This window comes from Perca fluviatilis, chromosome 14 (genome assembly GCF_010015445.1).
Source record: "Perca fluviatilis chromosome 14, GENO_Pfluv_1.0, whole genome shotgun sequence".
Lineage (NCBI taxonomy): Eukaryota > Metazoa > Chordata > Actinopteri > Perciformes > Percidae > Perca > Perca fluviatilis.
This window is the reverse complement of record NC_053125.1, coordinates 23,310,420-23,332,231: the sequence shown is the minus strand read 5'-3', so window position 1 is coordinate 23,332,231 and position 21,812 is coordinate 23,310,420. Positions and strand designations below refer to the sequence as shown.

The 21,812-nt window shown below is 40.2% G+C and overlaps 1 protein-coding gene across 1 annotated transcript; it reads right to left on the bottom strand.

The window, feature by feature from the left end:
* Positions 1-8,979: 8,979 nt before the first annotated feature.
* Positions 8,980-14,025, bottom strand: LOC120572536 (ladderlectin-like). The gene is made up of 9 exons (XM_039821867.1): positions 13,965-14,025; positions 13,145-13,243; positions 12,891-13,004; positions 12,482-12,532; positions 12,183-12,272; positions 10,587-10,609; positions 9,996-10,130; positions 9,809-9,920; positions 8,980-9,359 (listed from the first exon to the last, which is right to left on the bottom strand). Exons 1-9 carry the CDS (start codon positions 14,023-14,025, stop codon positions 9,289-9,291), a joined length of 756 nt encoding a protein of 251 aa, XP_039677801.1. The 3' UTR covers positions 8,980-9,288.
* Between the last annotated feature and the right edge of the window lie 7,787 nt (positions 14,026-21,812).

Genomic DNA, 21,812 nt, shown 5'->3' with positions numbered 1-21,812 from the left:
GCTTCTTGAAAAGCTGGACAGTTTAACATAAAAGATAATAACTTGGTTAATCACAAGACAAGTAAATCAAATTCCTCCCTATTCATTCCACAGGATACCATCTCTTTATAATACTGACCAGCAGCTCTGGTCAGAGCCATCATGGCACAAAGAAGGGCAGCCACAGTCACCATATTCATGTTGGTGATGATTTCAATAAACCTTTAAAAAAAAAAAAAAGGGGTGTTAATTGGTGCACCATGGTAATATCAACTATCAGTCCATTAAAGGAAAGAACAGAAGAGAGTTTGTACCAAACCTGCAGATCAGAGTTTATATACAGTTACTTATCTTGTCATCTATTACACAACAGGGAACTGAGGGCACAAACCAACAAACACACACACACACACACACACACACACACACACACACACACACACACACACACACACACACACACACACACACACACACACACACACACACACACACACACACACACACACTGCCATCAGTTGTAATACACTCATAAACTTAAAAATGCAATTTGTTACTTGTATGTCAACAAAATGATATTGTATAGGCCGTTGTAGGATGCCGTTGTGTTTCCTGTTCTGTACTGCACTGCAATGGATCATGGGACTATGTTGCACTGTTCCTGTCCTAGTTTAAGTGTGTTAATTATGTTCTGTTAGTATTTTGGGTGTGCATTTATGTTATCTGGGTTTTAGTGTTGTTTGGGTGATTCAGTGGTCATGTTTATTTACATTTGTTAGGTCATCATGACTGAGACACTGAGGTAGATTGATCTCATTCTGTGCATTGAGTATACGTAGAATGACAATGAACTGGATATCAGTAGCTCTGGCTCTTGAGTGAATATTTCCATGCAGCTCACCACAATATATTTAGTGTATCCTAAAGATTAGTAGAAGTGTAATTTTAAAGTACAATTTTTTTTTTTTTATGGTGGAATTATGTTCACCATAAAAATAACAAAGCCATGAAATAAAAACTACGTTATTGCCTTCTTTTTTTTAAAACCAACTATATTTGCAGTTTCCTCTGTGCCTTGATGAGTAAAGAACTAAAATGATATTTGCTCAGCTGTTTCAAGTTTTAGTCAATATCCGCAGGACAAAAAGTATTAGCATCAACACTTAAAGTGCCAATAGCAAAAGTACTTTTTGTGCAGAATCATATACTATCAGGGAGGTATATGATTGGCCCCAAATTTATTCTGCAGCAGTCCCCAAACATACAGCCAATGTCATTAAGAACTATCTTCAGTGTGAAGAAGAACAAGGAGTTCTGGAAGTGATGGTATTTATTTTTATTTATTTAGTTAGGATCCCCATTAGTTGTTAGTAACACTTATTCTTCCTGTGGTCCACACAAAAGATAAAACAAGACAATCAACGTTACGTTAATACTTCCATATTATCTTACAATAAACAAATACTATATCATTAATAATTCCACAATGAAATGCAGTTCTACTGATACATTCCCCTTTCCTTCTCAAGAAACGTTTGACACTAGTATCCAATGGACACGTTGGTACTTAGGTAAACAACAGAATATTAATCCCCATTCACATCCCCCCTATCATATGCAGATAAGAGATTATTTCTTTTTGACCAATTGCTATTTGAACCCCCTTTTTAAAACTGATCTCACAGTAGAATGGAGTTGTTTATCCGTTCGTCCAAGTAATTTAAAGCATTTTTGTCCATGGCCAGAGACTACTAGTACTTGAGACTGTTGCTGAAGTACTGGATTTCTCTCACAATTCCATCAGTCCTACTGTTAGTAGAATCTGCCCCCACAGAGCCCTGATCTCAACATCATCAAGTCTGTCTGGGATTACATGAAGAAACACCAGGATTTTAGGAAGCCTACATCTGCAGAAGATCTGTGGTTAGTTCTCCAAGATGTTTGGATCAACCTACCTGCTGAGTTCCTTCAAAAATGGTGTGCAAGTGTACCTAGAAGAATTGATGCTGTTTTGAAGGCAAAGGGTGGTCACACTAAATATTGTTTTTTGATTTAGATGTCTCTTCTGTTTATTCACTGCATTTTGTTTATTGATGCACATAGACTATTAGCAGTTCCATTTTTGAAAGCTATCTTAGTTTACAGCATTTTTGTCACACCTGCCTCAAACATTTGCACAGTACTGTATATTATTGTACTATAATTAGTACAATAAGTAAGGAAAGGGGAACTCCTCTCCCTGGCCTGTAAGTCCTGTATGTTAACGCCCACCCATCCTCCCCGGCCACCTCCCTACGCGGCCAGCAGCGTTCTTATACAGCAGCAGTCAATGTGGTGCATTCGGCAAGAAAAATACATCATACGAATTACAGTGCTTAACTTTTTGTAGCTTTTGGTACGTATGGTTCATGAGAACAGGCTGGTGCAGACATACTGGTAAAATTGTACTAGCCTAACTATTTTTTTCAGATTAATTGAGTAAACTAAGGCCTAAAAACATTTTATAAGTAAGTGACTAATGTAAAACCATATGTAGCCTAATATTGGATACAAGATCATGTTTATAAAAGCTGCTCTTAAGTAGGCCTACAATTTTACCAAACCCCACATAGCAGCACAAAGCAGAATTCCTACAATTAAACGGGACAGTGAAGTGATCTCACGTATGTTTGGGGGGCGGTTATTAACTATAAGAAAGAGCTGGGGTGCCTGGTTAGATCTCCTGGTAGATCGGGCGCCTGGTTAGCTCTCCTGGTGGAGCAGGCGCCCATATAGAGGTTTACTCCTCGACGCAGTAGTTGCGGGTTCGACAACGACCTGCAGCCCTTTGCTGCGTGTCATTCCCCCACTCTCTCCCCTTTCAAGTCTAATCTGACTCTTAGAAATAAAGGCCTTAAATGCCCAAACAATAATCTTAAAAAAGAGTTGAGAGAGCAAGTGGCAAAAGACGTGGTTGCGACATCAACTCTGTTAACCAGGTGTTTCCTTTACTCAAAATAGCAAAGCTTGCTATGTGTTTTTAACGCCCATTTAAAAACGGGGACAGGCCACCAAAAACGGGGACGTCTGGTCACCATGGACCTATACGCTGGTCACATTAGTAAGGCAGCCCCCCCTGGTCAAAATACGTTCCTGCATGGCTGTAGTTTACCGATTTACATGTGAAAATATGTTGGCTCTATACACGCTAAAAGTATTGTTTTTTTAAATGGTCTGGTGGGTTTAGCACTAGCAACCTAAGAGCTGTTTCTGTGCATAGTATAGTATATACTACTGACTTACTGTGTAATTCAACTCCAGAGGAAAACATTGTACTACTACTAATGTTACTGGTTACGTTGCAGATTCAGATTCTACTCACAAAATAAACGGTTCTCGAGATATTTGAAACACACACACACACACACACACACACACACACACACACACACACACACACACACACACACACACACACACACACACACACAGTCAATTTATAGTTAGATAGTTAGATACTGCCTCTGTCATTACACATAGTTTGTCCAGAGGGTGGCACTATTATGCAAAACAAAAAGGATTCTGACACACTGTTGCAAACAGGAAGGTCCATGTGATGGTTCATGCATTATTAATGGCATATCTTTGTGATAGAAATGCCCACTTATTACTTAAAGGTGGATGTGCACAATGCTATTTAATAATGTTACAGTTATAGTATATACAGTTATTATTATTATTGGTGTGGGTGGTGATGGCGCAGTGGATATGACACATACCTTTGGTGTGGGAGATCTGGGTTGAATTCCCACTGTGATACATCAAACAACATGTCCCTGAGCAAGACACTTTACCTATAGTTGCTCCAGAGGCATGGGACCTCTGACATATATAGAAATAGTAAGTCGCCTTGGATAAAAGCGTCAGCTAAATGACATATAATATGTAATATAATAATGATTATATTAAATGATAAAGTACAACATTTTATGAAAGAGCAAAGCTGCTTGCAGTCGGGTACGAGCAGTCAGGCCTGATTAATTTACAATGAAACAGTTCCAAACCCTGGTTAAAATTGAAATTATTCTAAGTAGAACTACTACCGCTTTATAATGAAAATACACAGGAAACTATTTAAACATTTAGAGGCCAACTCATATTCTAGCATCTATGGCACCGCATTGTGTTTTCTCCACTGAAACATCACTCTAGAAGGCACTTCATCATGTTTTATCTACTGGAAGGACATCCTAGACATTACTTAATCAAATTTTCTCCACTAGAAGGCACTTTTTAACGCTTTCTCCACTGGAAGATCATCCTATCTCACGTTTTATCTACTTAATACCTGAAATATACCTCTTAAAGTTGATATGGCAAATGCGTTAGCAAACAAAACATTTTTCTGGAATTTCCTTGAAATAAATTTAGAAAAGAACTTAACACAAGAGGCACCGACACAGTTTTTTTTTTTGGGAGCTTAACCAGCATTTTCACAGAAAACAGTTGCAGATGTATATGGAGTTGACGAGAGAAAAATATTTGTTAGTGATATTTCTAAAGAGAGCCTGTTTGAGGACAGAACAAGAGGAAGTAGAGATGATGATGACGATGATGATGATGATGGCTCAAGTGGAGCTGCTGCCAGGTGCAAATATTGTAACTGTATTCTTTTGAAGCAAGGCGTTACCGTGGGTAAATACAGGTTAAAAACCAATTGACCATGACTGGTATGGTTTATCTAAGGGCCTTGTCTGGAGAGTCTATGGAACTGGGGAACAGAGTCAAAACAATCAAAAGAGATTTTTTTTTTTTTTTTACATTTTACAGTCACATACCAAAGTGTTGAAGCACGGTCACCTTTACCGGTTGAGTCAAAACATTTTTCACCAAGAATTTTAGTGAGAGTAATAATAATGCTATACGCTCATTATTAAAGCTACATTTTTACAATAATCATGGAGTAATATCACTGTAATACTGTCAAGGAAATTGCAGGAAAATACAACTTATTGCTAGAAAATAATTCTGAGATTCTTTCCTGACCAAATGCTTATTTTATACTGAGAGGTTTTAAGGTAACTAGTGCAGTGAGAGCTGAAAACGTGCCTGTTTGGAGCGAGCTGACTGCTTGGCCTCCTTTATTGCTGCATACAGCTTTCTCCTGAACCATTGTACCCCGAAATAACATACAGAAGGCACCCAAAGCACTTAATGTGCAAACCAACATCTTCAACCTCTCCCTGACACAGGCTACCATCCCAGCCTGTCTGAAGTCGGCCAACATCATCCCTGTACCCAAAAAGTCAAATGCGCCCAGCCTTAATGACTACCGCCCAGTGACACTAACACCCATCATCACCAAGCACCTGGAACGGCTGGTCTTGGGTCACATCAAAGACTGCCTTCGTCCCAACTTCGACCCACACCAATTTGCTTACAGAGCAAATAGATTGACTGAGGACGCTATAGCCATCACCATACACACCGCTCTGAGCCACCTGGAGCACAGAGAGAGCTATGTCAGGATGCTCTTCATTGACTACAGCTCAACCTTCAACACAATCATCCCCGACATCCTGGTCAACAAACTGTCTGATCTGGGACTCCACCCACTCACCTGCTCCAGGATCAAGGACTTTCTCACTAACAGACCCCAGACAGTAAAACTCGGACCCAACCTCTCCTCCATCCGATCATTGAGCACGGGCTCCCCACGAGGGTGTGTACTGAGCCCAGTGCTCTACACCCTCTACATCGCCGACTGCAGACCCAGCCACACCAGCAACACCATACTGAAGTTTGCTGACGACACAACGGTGGTGGGGCTGATCTCTGAGGGAGACGAGTCAGACTACAGAGACTAGGTCCTGGAATTGTCCAAGTGCTGCTTGGCTAACAACCTGGCTCTGAACACAGCAAAGACCAAGGAGATCATTCTGAACTTCAGAAAGCACAGGGCAGATCTGCACCCACTCTACATCAACGGAGACTGTGTAGAGAGGTTCCACACCTTCACCTTCCTGGGCACCATGAGCTCTGCCGACCTCTCCTGGACGGCAAACACCACAGCCATTATTAAAAAGGCACAGCAACGCCTGCACTTCCTGAGAGCGCTCAGGAAGAACGACGTCGGCAAGGAGCTGCTAGTGACCTTCTACCGCTCCACCGTCGAAAGCATCCTAACATACTGCATCACGGTGTGGTACTCCCATGCACTGAGGCAGAACGGAAGAAGATCCAGAGAGTGGTCAACACCGCGCAGAGGATCATCGGCTGCACCTTCCCCTCCCTGAAGGACATTCATTCATCCCGCTGCCTCAGCAGAGCTAAGGCTAGCATCAAAGACTGCACCCATCCTGCCTAGTCCCTGTTTGACCTGCTGCCCTATGGCAGGCGCTACAGGTCAATCAGGACCAGGACAAATAGACTCAGGATCAGCTTCTTTCCACAAGCCATCACCCCACTGAAAACACTCACGCACACACATTCACACCTTCACATACGGACCATGTGCAATAACTAGTACTTTTAGTGTGTATATTTCTTTCTATTTTATGATTGTATTGTTTTACTCTTTATTTCTTGTCTTTTTAGATTCAGATTTATGTTTACTGGGTGTACTGCTGCTAAAAAGTTCGTTGTTAATTTTGTACAATGACAATAAATCTTCTGATTCTACTGTGTACTTCTCCAGAGGAACACATTGTACTACTACATTTACCTGAAAGAGTAGTGTTACGGTTTTACGTTGCAGATTCAGATTTTACTCACAAAATGAACGGTTCTCGACACACACACACACACACACACACACACACACACACACACACACACACACACACACACACACACACACACACACACACTATACAAAAAAAAGAAATACAAAAAGTACTGCGTTGTACAGAATCATGTATAGAGCTAAACTGCTAGCATTACAATAGATGGTATGAACAAATAAATGCAGCGCAATAAACAAATTATCTGGTACACTGAAACATCAATGGCATGATATACAAACAACATGCTTAGGCTCAGCTAGTATTACTTCAAATCATTTCCACTATAAGTTATCTACACAGCAACATGTGTTCAACTACATGTGCTCAACTAAACATTCTCAAGCACAACAGGGTTAGGCAACACCTGCCACAAACACCCTTCAATTCAGGCTGCTATACACCGGTAAAGAAAGGTTCACTTACAGCCATTGCTTTCTGAAGCACTACAACCTAGGATGGGAAGTGATTTCTTCTGGTGCTGATGCATTTCTGGCAAACAGATGCATGAAGGAGGGTGGGAAGATTTTAAAAACTACCTATTCTCTACTTCCTGTTTCCTACTTTCTGCTTCCTGTGTGTAACACCTACATAGGAAAGTCCAATAGGTGGCATGATTTCACATGTTTCCAGGCAGAGGACAGAACAAACATTGAATTATACATTTGAATATGTCTGATATATGTCTGAGAAAATTTACTTTATGTTTTTGATGTTTTTTTATCAGTGTTTTGTTTCTTTGGTATTTATCTAGTTTTGGAGTAGCTGCATGTGTCGTCTTATTTCACAACACCCTGCAGAAATGTCTCACAAACAAGGTTAATTATCCCAAAATTAGGAAAACTTTATTGTGTTGACAGATATGTAGCAGGAGCCTACAGAATATATTAAAATCTAATCTAATGAATACAAATGAGGTATTGTCTGCTTGGGTTTTAATTATACATGCACACAGCCAATTAAAGAAAAAGTCAGTGAAATACCAGATTTTTATGACTTATCACTTAAATATATAGCATGAACAAATTGCAGTTTACAAAGAGGTGTTTCTGTTAGAAATGGGGTTGACAAAATAAATGCACCTAGTATACCAGTATAACACACCAGTATAACACAGTTCAAGAAACTAAAACCTACAAAATGGACATATTAAATCAGCACCTCTCTAAGACAAAATCTGAACATTATAACCTTCAAGAAGGAGGACTTATTGCAGGACTGTTCAATTATATTTTTTTCTTTATTAAAAATAAAATAATAATATTATTAAAATTGCAAATAGTGTTTTAGACAATAGCTGAACATGCTGTATGTGTTTGTGTAATGTGAAATATATCATTATGCAAAAAAACAATATATTTTAAATTGAACATCTTTAATCTTAAAGTTAGACTGACATTTCTTAAGAATGGGGATGTAACTTCTTTTTATCTCTTTTTCGCGTTGTGCATTTCAATTTTCAACTTTTGCATGTATTCTGCGTATTGTATGGTATTGTTGTGGTGATGGCGCAGTGGATATGACACATACCTTTGGTGTGGAAGACCTGGGTTTAAATCCAACTGCAAGAAATCAACCAATGTGTCCCTGAGCAAGACAAGTAACCCATAGTTGCTCTAGAGGTGTGCAGCCTCTGATATATATATATATATATATATATATATATATATATATATATATATATATATATATATATATATATATATATATATATATATATGTTATGTAATGTAATATTCTGGTGCTATGTAGAAGTCATCAGACTCACAGACCGGTTCTTTATGAATACCTAAATTTACTTACAGTTTTGTTTACTGACACTTTTGCCGTAAATTCTTTATAAAAGTTATATGTCAGGTGTTGTGTTCACACATCAAGCTTTGTATTTGAATACACTACAGCTTTAATAGTAAAGCTGCCTTCAGTGGAACCAGGTGGTGATATGGCGGTACTGAGAGCCTTCATGGTTGTTCTGCCTCTGTCATTACACAAAGTTTCTCCAGAGGGCGGCACTATTAAGCAGAACAAAAAGGATTCTGACACACTGTTGCAAACAGGAAGGTCCATGTGATGGTTGATGCATCATTAACGGCATTTCTTTGTGATAGAAACGCCCAACAATACTCGAAAAAGTGTATGTGCACAATTATATTTAATGATGTTACAGTCAGAGTTCTTTGAGATGTAAGAAGTTTTAAAACAAACTACTAGATTTAACACAGACTCACAGACCAGCTGGTTTAGATGCTTGAGTGTTTTAATTTTGCATACTGAAAGACAATAAAGACCAGTTCACTCTCCAGACAGAATACAGTTTTGCTAAAAGCATTATTTTCATAACTCGTTCAGTCTGCTCTTAGGCCTAAGAGACAATCCAGCTCCTGTATGTCACTTGTCTCTTCAATCCTTTGGTTCCGTTACAGCGATAGAAAAGATAAAGATATGAAATGAGATGTAGAGCCTTTAGGTTATATATATGAGACTGATTACACAAAAACAGTATTTGTGCTCTCGACAGGTACTTGATGCCTCTGTGTCAGCCCAGGAATCATCTGATTTTCTTGCTGCAAACAAATGGGTGAAGGGCAAAACACTCGACATCATCGCAGCATTTTCCGTCTGCAAAAACCAAAAACACAGGAGGAAACAACTGGAGACTGTGTACAAGTTTGATAACATTTTATCGTAATCGGACCAAACAGGATGTGAGTGTTTCTGTGACTTCTTGTTCAGTCTAAAGGCTGCTGGAGACAGTTGTCAACTGTCCGACTTGACAGCGCCTTTTTGTCACTATGTCCAGTATACCTCAAGAATGCATATATGACGCTGAAAGGAAGTACAATAGGGGCTCTTTAAAATATAATTAAACATTTTGTGTGTGTGTGTGTGTGGGGGGGGGGTTCTGCATTTTTCCACCATAGTTATTCAATGTATTTACATTCTGTAATTGCCTCTCAAGGTAATCTTAGAATTGACGTGCATGAAAAAAACTATATTTTTGCATGTAATGTTTTGCCTTAAGTGTTAAAACTCTAACCTCTCAATAAATATAATGTAATTTGATTTACCTGAATAGTTCATTTGTAAACAGTGCTGTCTGCCCTGATAGTTGTCGGGCTCTGCAGCACACCAGTTCACGTAGATGAAACGTGAACCATCACTCCACAGCCAAATACTGTCCTAGAGACAAGAGAACAGAATATTACAATGAAATAACTGTCAGATCGTGTGTACTCATATATAAGAATAGCCTACCTCTTGGGCATTGGAGCCTCCGATCCATGTTTCTTTAGACTCATGACTGGTGGTCGCTATCAGCTTCTGAATCTCCTGGTATTCCTGTATGTTGTGCACTGATTCAAGGTTCCCACCCAGGGACTGACAGTCTCTCTGATAAACAGACAGACAGACAGACAGACAGGAGTTTAGGGGCTACAACAAAGAATGATTTTCATTGTTTATTAATCGATTAGTTGTTTGGTCTACAAAAGTCAGAAAATGTTAAAAAAATGATCGTCGATCAGTGTTTTCCAAATCCCAAGATGACATCTTCAAATGTCTTGTTATGTCCACAACTCAAAGATATTCAGTTTACTGTCACAGAAGAGTGAAGAAACTAGAACACATTAAAGAGGCTGGAATCAAAGAAATGTTGACATTTTTTCTATTAAAATTACTTTTTTTCGATTAATTTCTGCAGCTCTAGTGGAGTTGCCATGACACTAATAAATAGAAAGGTTGAAGGACAACAAGTCAGAAGAAGACGCCAAATAATCCCGTGTGCAAATTAACACAAACAAAATAAAGTTTACGTAGAAGCAGTGAATCAACAATCATCCTGATTACCTCAGCTTTAGCCCAAGTCATGGCTGTTGGAACCAGAGGTGGGTAGTAACGAGTTACATTTACTCCGTTACATTTACTTGAGTAAGTTTTTGAAAAAATTATACTTCTAGGAGTAGTTTTAAATCACTATACTTTTTACTTTTACTTGAGTAGATTTGTGAAGAAGAAACTGTACTCTTACTCCGCTACATTGGGCTACAATGAGCTCGTTACTTTTCTTTTTACTTCTTTGGTATTCTACGCGTCATTGTTTGTATTGCCCCGCGTACGCCTCATTTTAATGTTTTATTTTGAAAAAAAAAAAAAAAAAAAAAAAAGACACACACAGAGAGAGAGAGAGACTTCCGCCAAAGGCTCTACCACGTACGTGACTGTGTTTCACCAATCAAACGTCGTTGTGCAGTCTCGTCAGCTGGCAACAAAAAATAGGCGACGCTGATGCGTAAATCAACGCTTATCAACATCACTTCCCCATCAGTCAGGACCAAGATCTGACCATAATTACACTTGTGCTTTCCATAAACTGCCGTAATTAGCCTATTATTTCAGTTGCAATACTGCCAGTGGAAGCGATCGTGAGAGCAAATAAAAAATATAAAAAACATAATTCAAACCGCTGTGCGCATTGGCTCAAGAAGCAGAGAAATAGCCGATATGTAATTCCCTCCCATTCAAATCTATATATTTCATAAATATACCCATCAGGGAATGTTTACGGCGTTGTCGGTCCCTAAATGTTTTAACTTTTATGAGTGCACTCTTCCCCCGTGTCTCTCTCTCTCTCTCTCTCTCTCTCTCTCTCTCTCTCTCTCTCTCTCTCTCTCTCTCTCTCTCTCTCTCTCTCCGCACCGAGCTCCGCCTGATCTTCTATAAGAACGGTGATGCCGTTATCAATCGAGTAGGCCTATTGATTGGTCAGTAGGCGGTGCTTTTACACCGGTTGATCTCTGATCTCCAACATAACCTGCTCCCGACCAGGTTAGGCGTCGAGCATGAGTTACCACGGCGATTTAACCCGGTATTAAGTGATCCACCTTCGTGATAAAGAAAACCCTGGGTTGAACCTGAAGTTAGCTGTTAACCCCAAATCTTGCTTCATAGTACAGGCCTCTGGCCTCATAATGAAAGCATGTTTACCTTAGTAAAAGTGCCAAACAGCAGCTCCATTACCTTGTTCTAGTTCTGCCTGCAGAGCCTGGTAAAAAAAAGTAGGTTTGGAAATTTGTGTTACTTGTGCTTATTTATTTTTATGTATTATTATTTCATGTATTTTATTTTTTAAGTACTTGAATTTACCTGGATTATTTTAATGTAATCTATTTTGTAATTAATTAATTTTTATTTATTTTATTGATTGGATGAACTATATTTTGCCTAAGGATGATTATTTTGTATTTTTGTCCATCTGATTGAATGCTTATGTTAAAAAATAAATCAGACGTTACTCAACAGTTACTCAGTACTTGAGTAGTTTTTTCACCGAGTACGTTTTTACTCTTACTCAAGTAATTATTTGGATGGCCACTTTTTACTTTTACTTGAGTCATATTATTCTGTAGTACAATACCGAGTACAATTTTTGTCTACTCTACCCACCTCTGGTTGGAACGTAGAGGAAACAGCGACCGTTGTAGCGAGTCCAACCTCTGGGACAAGATAAAGACTTCTCGACGATGTGACTTCTCCCTGAAAACATATTTAGAAAAGAACTGAACACAAGAGGCAACAACGAAGGTTTTTTTCATTTTCACAGAAACAGTTGCAGCTGTAAATGATGTCGACGATAGAGGCCAAAACCGTTAAAGTTTCAGCTGTAAAAGGTGAAAGACCCAAACACTTTGCAGAGCTGATCATAAGAATGTGTTTCTGTAAAATCTGAACAAATACCAACTCACCTTCCTGAACGAGTGGTCCTATCTTCTGACCCGGCTCTGCTTCTGGAACAGCTGGAGGTTTGACACAGAACTTAGTGACTGAACTCTATGTGCTCCCTATTCTTCACAGTGAAGAAGGACAAGACTGTTTACTTCCAGTCCTAAAATAATTCCTCTTATGGTCAGTTTGATAGGACTTTGACCCATGAATAACAAATCTCTCCAATGTCCAGCCAGAATAAAAGAGGAGGTGGCATCGGCCTCTTTAGCAAGAAATATTGATAGTAATGATAAATAAAAGAAGCAACAGAGCAGGAGGAACGCTGCATGGATGTCAGTAAATAATAGGACATATTTGGAGAAGACTAACTAAATAAGTGACAAAGCATGTGGACAGTTTCTGGTCTTACAGACCCCAGTTAATACTCACCAGCAGCTGTGGTCAGAGCCATCAGGGCACAGACCAGTAGAGACACACAGTAGAGACACAGTAGAGACACAAAAGCACCTTCATGGTTGAGATGATGCAAATGGTAAAAATGATCTTCAACAAAGAAAAAACAGATGTGTTAGTGATATTTCTGAAGAGAGCCCCTTCGAGTACAGGACAAGAGGAAGTAGAGATGATAATAGGAGACAACAGAGCATAAGAAACAAGGGAGTGAGAAAAGAGATGAAGCAAACCTTCTGCAGGATTATCTTCTTTCTTCTCAGTGTCAGCTTCAGTGTTCCTGTGTGGAGGTGATGAACAAGAGAAACACCAGCTCTTATATACAGTGATTTATCTTTCTATATTTGCTTTGAAAATGAATATCTTCACCTACTCCACCTCTGTGTATATTAGGGCTAAAAAAGACTCAAGTTGAGCTGCTGCCAAGTGCAAATATTGTAACTGTATCATGTGAAGTAGGATGTTACATATCTCTTGGGCATCAGAGCCTCCGTGCCATGCTTCTGTATACTTTATAATTAAATTGGTGGCCATTATCCTCTGAATCTCACGGTACTCGAATATGTTAAGTCATGTTATGATCTGATGCAAGGTTCCCACCCAGGGACTGACAGTTTTTCTGATAAATAGACAGGAGTTTAGGGGCTGCAACTAACAATTATTTTCATCGTTGATTAATATGTTGGTAATTTTTGTTGTTTGGTCTATAAATTGTCAGAAAATGGTGATGACGGTCAGTGTTTCCCAGAGCCCAAGATAACATCCTCAAATATCTTGTTTGACTTGTTTTGGGACCAATTAAGAGAATAAAGGGTAAGTCTTTGGTTAAAGTCTCTACGTCATCTCTATAAGTTTAGATTATTGCATTGCAAAAAACCAAAAGACAAGATCCTATCATGACAACCGACTGACTTATTAGATCCTTTGTGGCCTCGGCTTCTTTAACAGCTGGACAGTTTAACATAAAAGATAATAACTTGGTTAATCACAAGATAAGTAAATCAAATTCCTCCCTATTCATTCCACAGGATACCATCTCTTTATAATACTGACCAGAAGCTCTGGTCAGAGCCATCATGGCACAAAGAAGGGCAGCCACAGTCAGCATCTTCATGTTGGTGATGATTTCAATAAACCTTTGAGAAAGAGACACAGACATGTTAATCATGCACCATGGTAATATCAACTATCAGTCCATTAAAGGAAAGAACAGAAGAGAGTTTGTACCAAATATGCAGATCAGAGTTAATATACAGTTACTTATCTTGTCATCTATTACACAACAGGGAACTGAGGGCACAAACCAACAAACAAACACACACACACACACACACACACACACACACACACACACACACACACACACACACACACACACACACACACACACACACACACACACACACACACAGTCATCAGTTGTAATACACTCAGAAACCTAAAAATGCAATTTGTTACTTGTATGTCAACAAAATTATATTGTATCAGCCGGCAGGATGCCGTTGTTTTTACTGTTCTGCACTGCAGTGCAATGGATCATGGGACTATGTTGTACTGTTCCTGTCCTAGTTTAAGTGTGTTAATTATGTTCTGTTAGTATTTTGGGTGTGCATTTATGCTAAGTGGGTTTTAGTGTTGTTTGGGTGATTCAGTGTTCATGTTTATTTACATTTGTTAGGTCATCATGACTGAGACACTGAGGTAGATTGATCTCATTCTGTGCATTGAGTATACGTAGAATGACAATGAACTGGATATCAGTAGCTCTGGCTCTTGAGTGAATATTTCCATGCAGCTCACCACAATATATTTAGTGTATCCTAAAGGTTAGTAGAAGTGTAATTTTAATGTACATTTAATTTATTTTATGGTGGAATTATGTTCACCATAAAAATAACAAAGCCATAAAATAAAAAACTACGTTATTGCCTTTTTTTTTTAACCAACTAATTTATATTTGCAGTTTCCTCTGTGCCAGGATGAGTAAAAAACTAAAATTATATTTGCTCAGCTGTTTCAAGTTTTAGTCAATATCCGCAGGACAAAAACTATTAGCATCAATACTGAAATTACCAATAGCAAAAGTACTTTTCGTGCAGAATCATATACCGTCAGGGAGGTGTATGATTAGCCCCAAATGTATTCTGCAGCAGTCCCCAAACATACAGCCAACGTCATTAAGAACTATCTTCAGTGTAAAGAAGAACAAGGAGTCCTGGAAGTGATGGTAATTATTTATTTAGGATCCCCATTAGTTGTTACCGAAGTAACAACTATTCTTCCTGTGGTCTGCACAAAATATAAAACAAGACAATCAACGTTACATTAATACTTCCATATTATTATTATTACAATAAATAAAGACTATATAATTAATAATTCCACATTATCAATAAAATGCAGTTCTAATGATACATTCCCCTTTCCTTCTCTACAAACGTTTGACACAAGTAGCCAATGGACACGTTGGTACTTAGGTAAACAACAGAACATTAATCCCGATTCACATCCCCCCTATCATATGCAGATAAGAGATTATTTCTTTTTGACTAATTGCTAATTGAACCCCCTTTTTAAAACTGATCTCACAGTAGAGTGGAGTTGTTTATCCGTTCGTCCAAGTAATTTAAAGCATTTTTGTCCACGGCCAGAGACTACTAGTACTTGAGACTGTTGCTGAAGTACTGGATTTCTCTCACAATTCCATCAGTCCTACTGTTAGTAGAATCTGCCCCCACAGAGCCCTGATCTCAACATCATCAAGTCTGTCTGGGATTACATGAAGAAACACAAGGATTTTAGGAAGCCTACATCTACATATTAGCAGTTCCATTTTTGAAAGCTTTCTTAGTTTACAGCATTTTTTTCACACCTGCCTCAAACTTTTGCACAGTACTATATATTATTGTACTTTAATTAGTACAATAAGTAAGGAAGGGGGAACTTCTCTCCCTGGCCTGTAAGTCCTGTATGTTAACGCCCACCCATCCTCTCCGGCCACTTCCCTACGCGGCCAGCAGCGTTCTTATACAGCAACAGTCAATGTGCTTTATTCAGCAAGAAAAACGTATACATCATACGAATTACAGTGCTTAACATTTCGTAGCTTTTGGTACATATGGTTCATCAGAACAGGCTGGTGCAGACATACTGGTAAAATTGTACTGGCCTAACTATTTTTTTCAGATTAAATAATTAAACTAAGGCCTAAAAACATTTTATAAGTAAGTGACTAATGTAAAACCATATGTAGCCTAAAATTAGATACAAGACCATGTGTATAAAAGCTGCTCTTAAGTAGGCCTGCAATTTTCCCAAACCCCACAGAGCAGCACAAAGCAGAATTCCTACAATTAAACAGGACAGTGAAGGGATCTCATGTATGTTTGTGGGGCGATCTTTATCTATCTATAATATCTCCACCTACTCCACCTTTGTGTATAAAAATCAATGGCTTGTGACAGATCCGGTAGAACAGGATTTCCTGGGAGCATGACAACGTGTCAGGACAAACTGTTCAGACAATAGATGGTTGGAGAAGCTAAAACATAAAGATTACATGATTATATTAAATGATAAAGTACAACATTTTATGAAAGAGCAAAGCTGGGTGCAGTCGGGTACGAGCAGCCAGTCGTGATTAATTTACGATGAAACAGTTCCAAACCCTAAAATTGAAATTATTATAAGTAGAACTACTACCGCTTTATAATGAAAACACACAGAAAACTATTTAACCATTTAGAGGCCAACTCATATTCTAGCATCTATGGCACCGCATTGTGTTTTCCCCACTGAAACAGCTCTCTAGAAGGCACTTCATCACGTTTTATCTACTGGAAGGACATCCTAAACGGAACTTTATCAAATTTTCTCCACTAGAAGGGACTTTATAACGCTTTCTCCACTGGAAGATCATCCTATCTCACGTTTTATCTACTTAATACCTGACATATGCCTCTTAAATTTGATATGGCACATGCATTAGCAAACAAAACAGTAATTGAATTGTAAAACAGGTTTTATTTAATTTTAAATGGTCATTGTAATTTATGTAATAACAAGGTTATATCTCGACAATAAATAAAATGAAAAGAATTTCAGCATTAAATTGTATTTTTCTGGAATTTCCTTGAAACAAATTTAGAAAAGAACTTAACACAAGAGGCACCGACACAGATTTTTTTTTTTTTTTTGGGCTTAATCATCATTTTCACAGAAAACAGTTGCAGATGTATATGGAGTTGACGAGAGAAAAATATTTTTTTGTGATATTTCTAAAGAGAGCCTGTTTGAGGACAGAACAAGAGGAAGTAGAAATGATGATGATGACGATGATGATGATGATGGCTCAAGTGGAGCTGCTGCCAGGTGCAAATATTGGAAGTGTATTCTTTTGAAGCAAGGCGTTACCGTGGGTAAATACAGGTTAAAACCCAATTGACCATGACTGGTATGGTTTATCTAAGGACCTTGTCTGGAGAGTCTATGGAACTGGGGAACAGAGCCAAAACAATCAAAAGAGCTACACCCCCCAGTGTTGAGGCACGGTCACCTTTACTTTTTGAGTCAAAGCATTTTTCACCAAGAATTTTAGTGAGAGTAATAATAGTGCTTAAGCTCATTATTATTAAGGCTACGTTTTTACAATAATCATGGAGTAATATCACTGTAATACTGTCAAGGAAATTGCAGGAAAATACAACTTATCGTTAGAAAATAATTCTGTAATTCTTTCCTGACCAAATGCTTATTTTATACTGAGAGGTTTTAAGGTAACTAGTGCAGTGAGCGCTGAAAACGTGCCTGTTTGGAGCGAGGTGACTGCTTGGTCTCCTTTATTGATGCATACAGCTTTCTCCTGAACCATTGTACCCCGAAATAACTTACAGAAGGCCCCCAAAGCACTTAATGTGCAAACCAACATCTTCAACCTCTCCCTGACACAGGCCACCATCCCAGCCTGTCTGAAGTTGGCCCACATCATCCCTGTACCAGGGCTGGACTGGGACAAAAAATTGGCCCTGGCATTTTTGGCCCAGGCGGCCCACACCCACCGTGATTGGTCAGACACTCTGCAGACAGTCCTCTATAAATATGCGTACATTCTATGATATGAGTTGCCTAGTGTTCTGCGTTCATGTGACAGTTTTGGATCCTTCAAGACTTATCTGTTGAGCTTACACTTAAATAATTCATTCATTCTTAGAGTTATGATTTGTATATTTATGGTATTTTTATTATTTTTTATTATTGATATTTGATATTGTATTGCCATTATTGTTATTACTATTTTGCTTAATATTGGCTTAGCAGCTTTAAAAACTGTATACTGTTAATTTTAACTATTGTAAGATTCATTTTACATCGCTTTGGACGAAAGTGTCTGCTTAATACAATAACCATAACCCTTCCCAAAAGCTACAATAAAGCTGAGAGTATTTATGCCCTGGAAAAGAGCACCAATAGAAGAGAAGCTAATTAAGCAATACAAGGAACACTGATGCTTGTATCAACACTGATTTTATAGACCACACAGACTTTTCAGCTACCCAACAGGCTAACCGCTAGCATTTTCAATGTTAGCTTAAACAGGTAGGTTACCTGACAGCCACTAACTTTAATGTTACAGCCAAACTGCTTGTTGTCGTTACAACGTGATGCGCACGCACGCACGCACGCACGCACGCACGCACGCACGCACGCACGCACGCACGCACGCACACACACACACACACACACACACACACACACACACACACACACACACACACACACACACACACACACACACACACACACACACACACACAGCCTCCCTCCCTTCCTGACAGTTAATTTGCCTACTCCTTACCACATCGTCATCTAGGCCTACTCTCTCTTCCATCTTTTCTTCACTCGCTCCCATGGCCCTGTCATGGTCACTCTCCTCGGCTTCTTCCCTGTCATGATGTTGTTTCTGCTTCTCTGTATAGTGAGCCACCTCTCCTCCTCCTCTACTTCAGGGGGGTTCCTGGATTTGATTGGGTCAGGCCAGTGCCTATAAATAAAATTAAAAAATGGGTCGCTGTAAGTTCTTTATGGGCCGGCGCAGCCAAAAAAATAAAAAGAAAAAGGCCTATTTATATCGGCGATTCGGCCCAAAAGTGCGTCGGCCCACCGGGAAAATGCCCAGTATGCCAGATGGCCAGTTCAGCCCTGCCCTGTACCCAAAAAGTGAAATGCGGCCAGCCTTAATGACTACCGCCCAGTCACACCAACACCCATCATCACCAAGTGCCTGGAACGGCTGGTCTTGGGTCACATCAAAGACTGCCTTCGTCCCTCCTTCGACCCACACCAATTTGCTTACAGAGCAAATAGATTGAATGAGGACGCTATAGCCATCACCATACACACCGCTCTGAGCCACCTGGAGCACAGAGAGAGCTATGTCAGGCTCTTCATTGACTACAGCTCAGCCTTCAACGCAATCATCCCCAACATCCTGGTCAACAAACTGTCTGATCTGGGACTCCACCCACTCACCTGCTCCTGGATCAAGGACTTTCTCACTAACAGACCCCAGACAGTAAAACTCGGACCCAACCTCTTCTCCATCCGATCATTGAGCACGGGCTCCCCACGAGGGTGTGTACTGAGCCCAGTGCTCTACACCCTCTACATCGCCGACTGCAGACCCATCCACACCAGCAACACCATACTGAAGTTTGCTGACGACACAACGGCGGTGGGGCTGATCTCTGAGGGAGACGAGTCAGACTACAGAGACTAGGTCCTGGAATTGTCCAAGTGTTGCTTGGCTAACAACCTGGCTCTGAACACAGCAAAGACCAAGGAGATCATTCTGAACTTCAGAAAGCACAGGGCAGATCTGCACCCACTCTACATCAACGGAGACTGCGTAGAGAGGTTCCACACCTTCACCTTCCTGGGCACCATGAGCTCTGCCGACCTCTCCTGGACGGCAAACACCACAGCTATTATTAAAAAGGCACAGCAACGCCTGCACTTCCTGAGAGCGCTCAGGAAGAACGACGTCGGCAAGAAGCTCCAAAGAGTGGTCAACACCACGCAGAGGATCATCGGCTTCACCTTCCCCTCCCTGAAGGACATTCATTCATCCCGCTGCCTCAGCAGAGCTAAGGCTAGCATCAAAGACTGCACCCATCCTGCCTAGCCCCTGTTTGACCTGCTGCCCTATGGCAGGCGCTACAGGTCAATCAGGACCAGGACAAATAGACTCAGGAACAGCGTGGCATCTTTCCACAAGCAATCACCACACTGAAAACACACACTCACTAGCACCCCCACGCACGCACACACATTCACAACTTCAGATATGGACCATGTGCAATAACTAGTACTTTTAGTGTGTATATTTCTTTCTATTTAATGATTGTATTGTTTTAGTCTTTATTTCTTGTCTTTTTAGATTCAGATTTATGTTTACTGGGTGTACTGCTGCTAAAAAGTTCGTTGATAATTTTGTACAATGACAATAAATCTTCTGATTCTACTGTGTACTTCTCCAGAGGAACACATTGTACTACTACATTTACCTGAAAGAGTAGTGTTACTGTTTTACGTTGCAGATTCAGATTTTACTCACAAAATCAACGGTTCTCGACACACACACACACACACACACACACACACACACACACACACACACACACACACGCACACACTTCTCCTGTATAAGTCAAACAGTGTCAATGTCCTCCCTACGTGTTAATGGATAATGGTACGTAGATTGACAGCCAGCCAAACTCCATTTAATAATGACATGAGTCAGTCAGGAAGTTAGAATCTGAGCTCTTTAATGTCTTTCATGTTGGCATCATTCCAAGATGGCTTGTTACAGCAGCTCTGAATTTTTCTACCTTTTTTTGTGTTTTTACTGTGTTTTTGTGTTTTTTTGTTGTTATTTTTCTTGTCACTTCGACACTTTAAGCAAGTGTGGAGCTAGGGATGTTCATATTTGTGACATTCGTAGTTTGCCTCTTGCTGTTTTTGGAACTTTTTGGCACGGCTGTGGGAAGCTCACCCAACATGGCTCCCCATTCAACCACGGCCCCAGTGGTTTACACTCGGGATCAGCTGTTGGCTCTGCGCCACACACCCCTTCTCTGTGCGGAGCAGCAGGAGATCCCCACGGAGTTACGGAGAAGGAGAAGAGGATGCAGAGCGGGAGTGAAGCGCAGAGAGCGAAAAAGACGGTATAAACCATGTTTACCGTTTGTCATCATGGGGAACGTGAAATCTCTCTCCAACAAGATGGAAGAGCTGACGTCGCTGACCCGGCTGCAGAGGGAGTACCGGGAATGCAGCCTCATGTGCTTCACTGAGACGTGGCTGTGTGAACTTTCTCCGGACTCATACGTCACTCTGGATGGTTTTAAACTCTTACGAGCGGACAGGAAAGCAACGGAGAGTGGTAAGAAAAAGGGAGGGGGGATCGCTGTGTTTGTGAACGATAGATGGTGCCACCCAGGACACATCGTTGTGAAGGAGCAACTCTGCACTAGAGACTTGGATCTGTTAGCGGTTAGCATGCGGTCATACTACCTCCCGAGGGAGTTCTCACAGCTTATTGCTGTGACCGTGTACATCCCTCCCTCGGCGGTCGCTGCTTCAGCTACAGATTAGATCTACACTGTCGTCTCTAAACTTCAAAACCAGCACCCCCATTCCATCCTCCTCATCTCTGGGGATTTCAATCATGCTTCCCTGTCCTCTGCTCTCCCCACCTTTACCCAGTATGTGAAATGCCACACCAGAGGCGTTACAACTTTGGATTTACTGTATGCAAACATCAAAGATGCCTACACCTCATCACCCCTCCCCCCACTTGGCCGCTCAGATCACAACCTCATCCACCTGGTCACAGACTACACC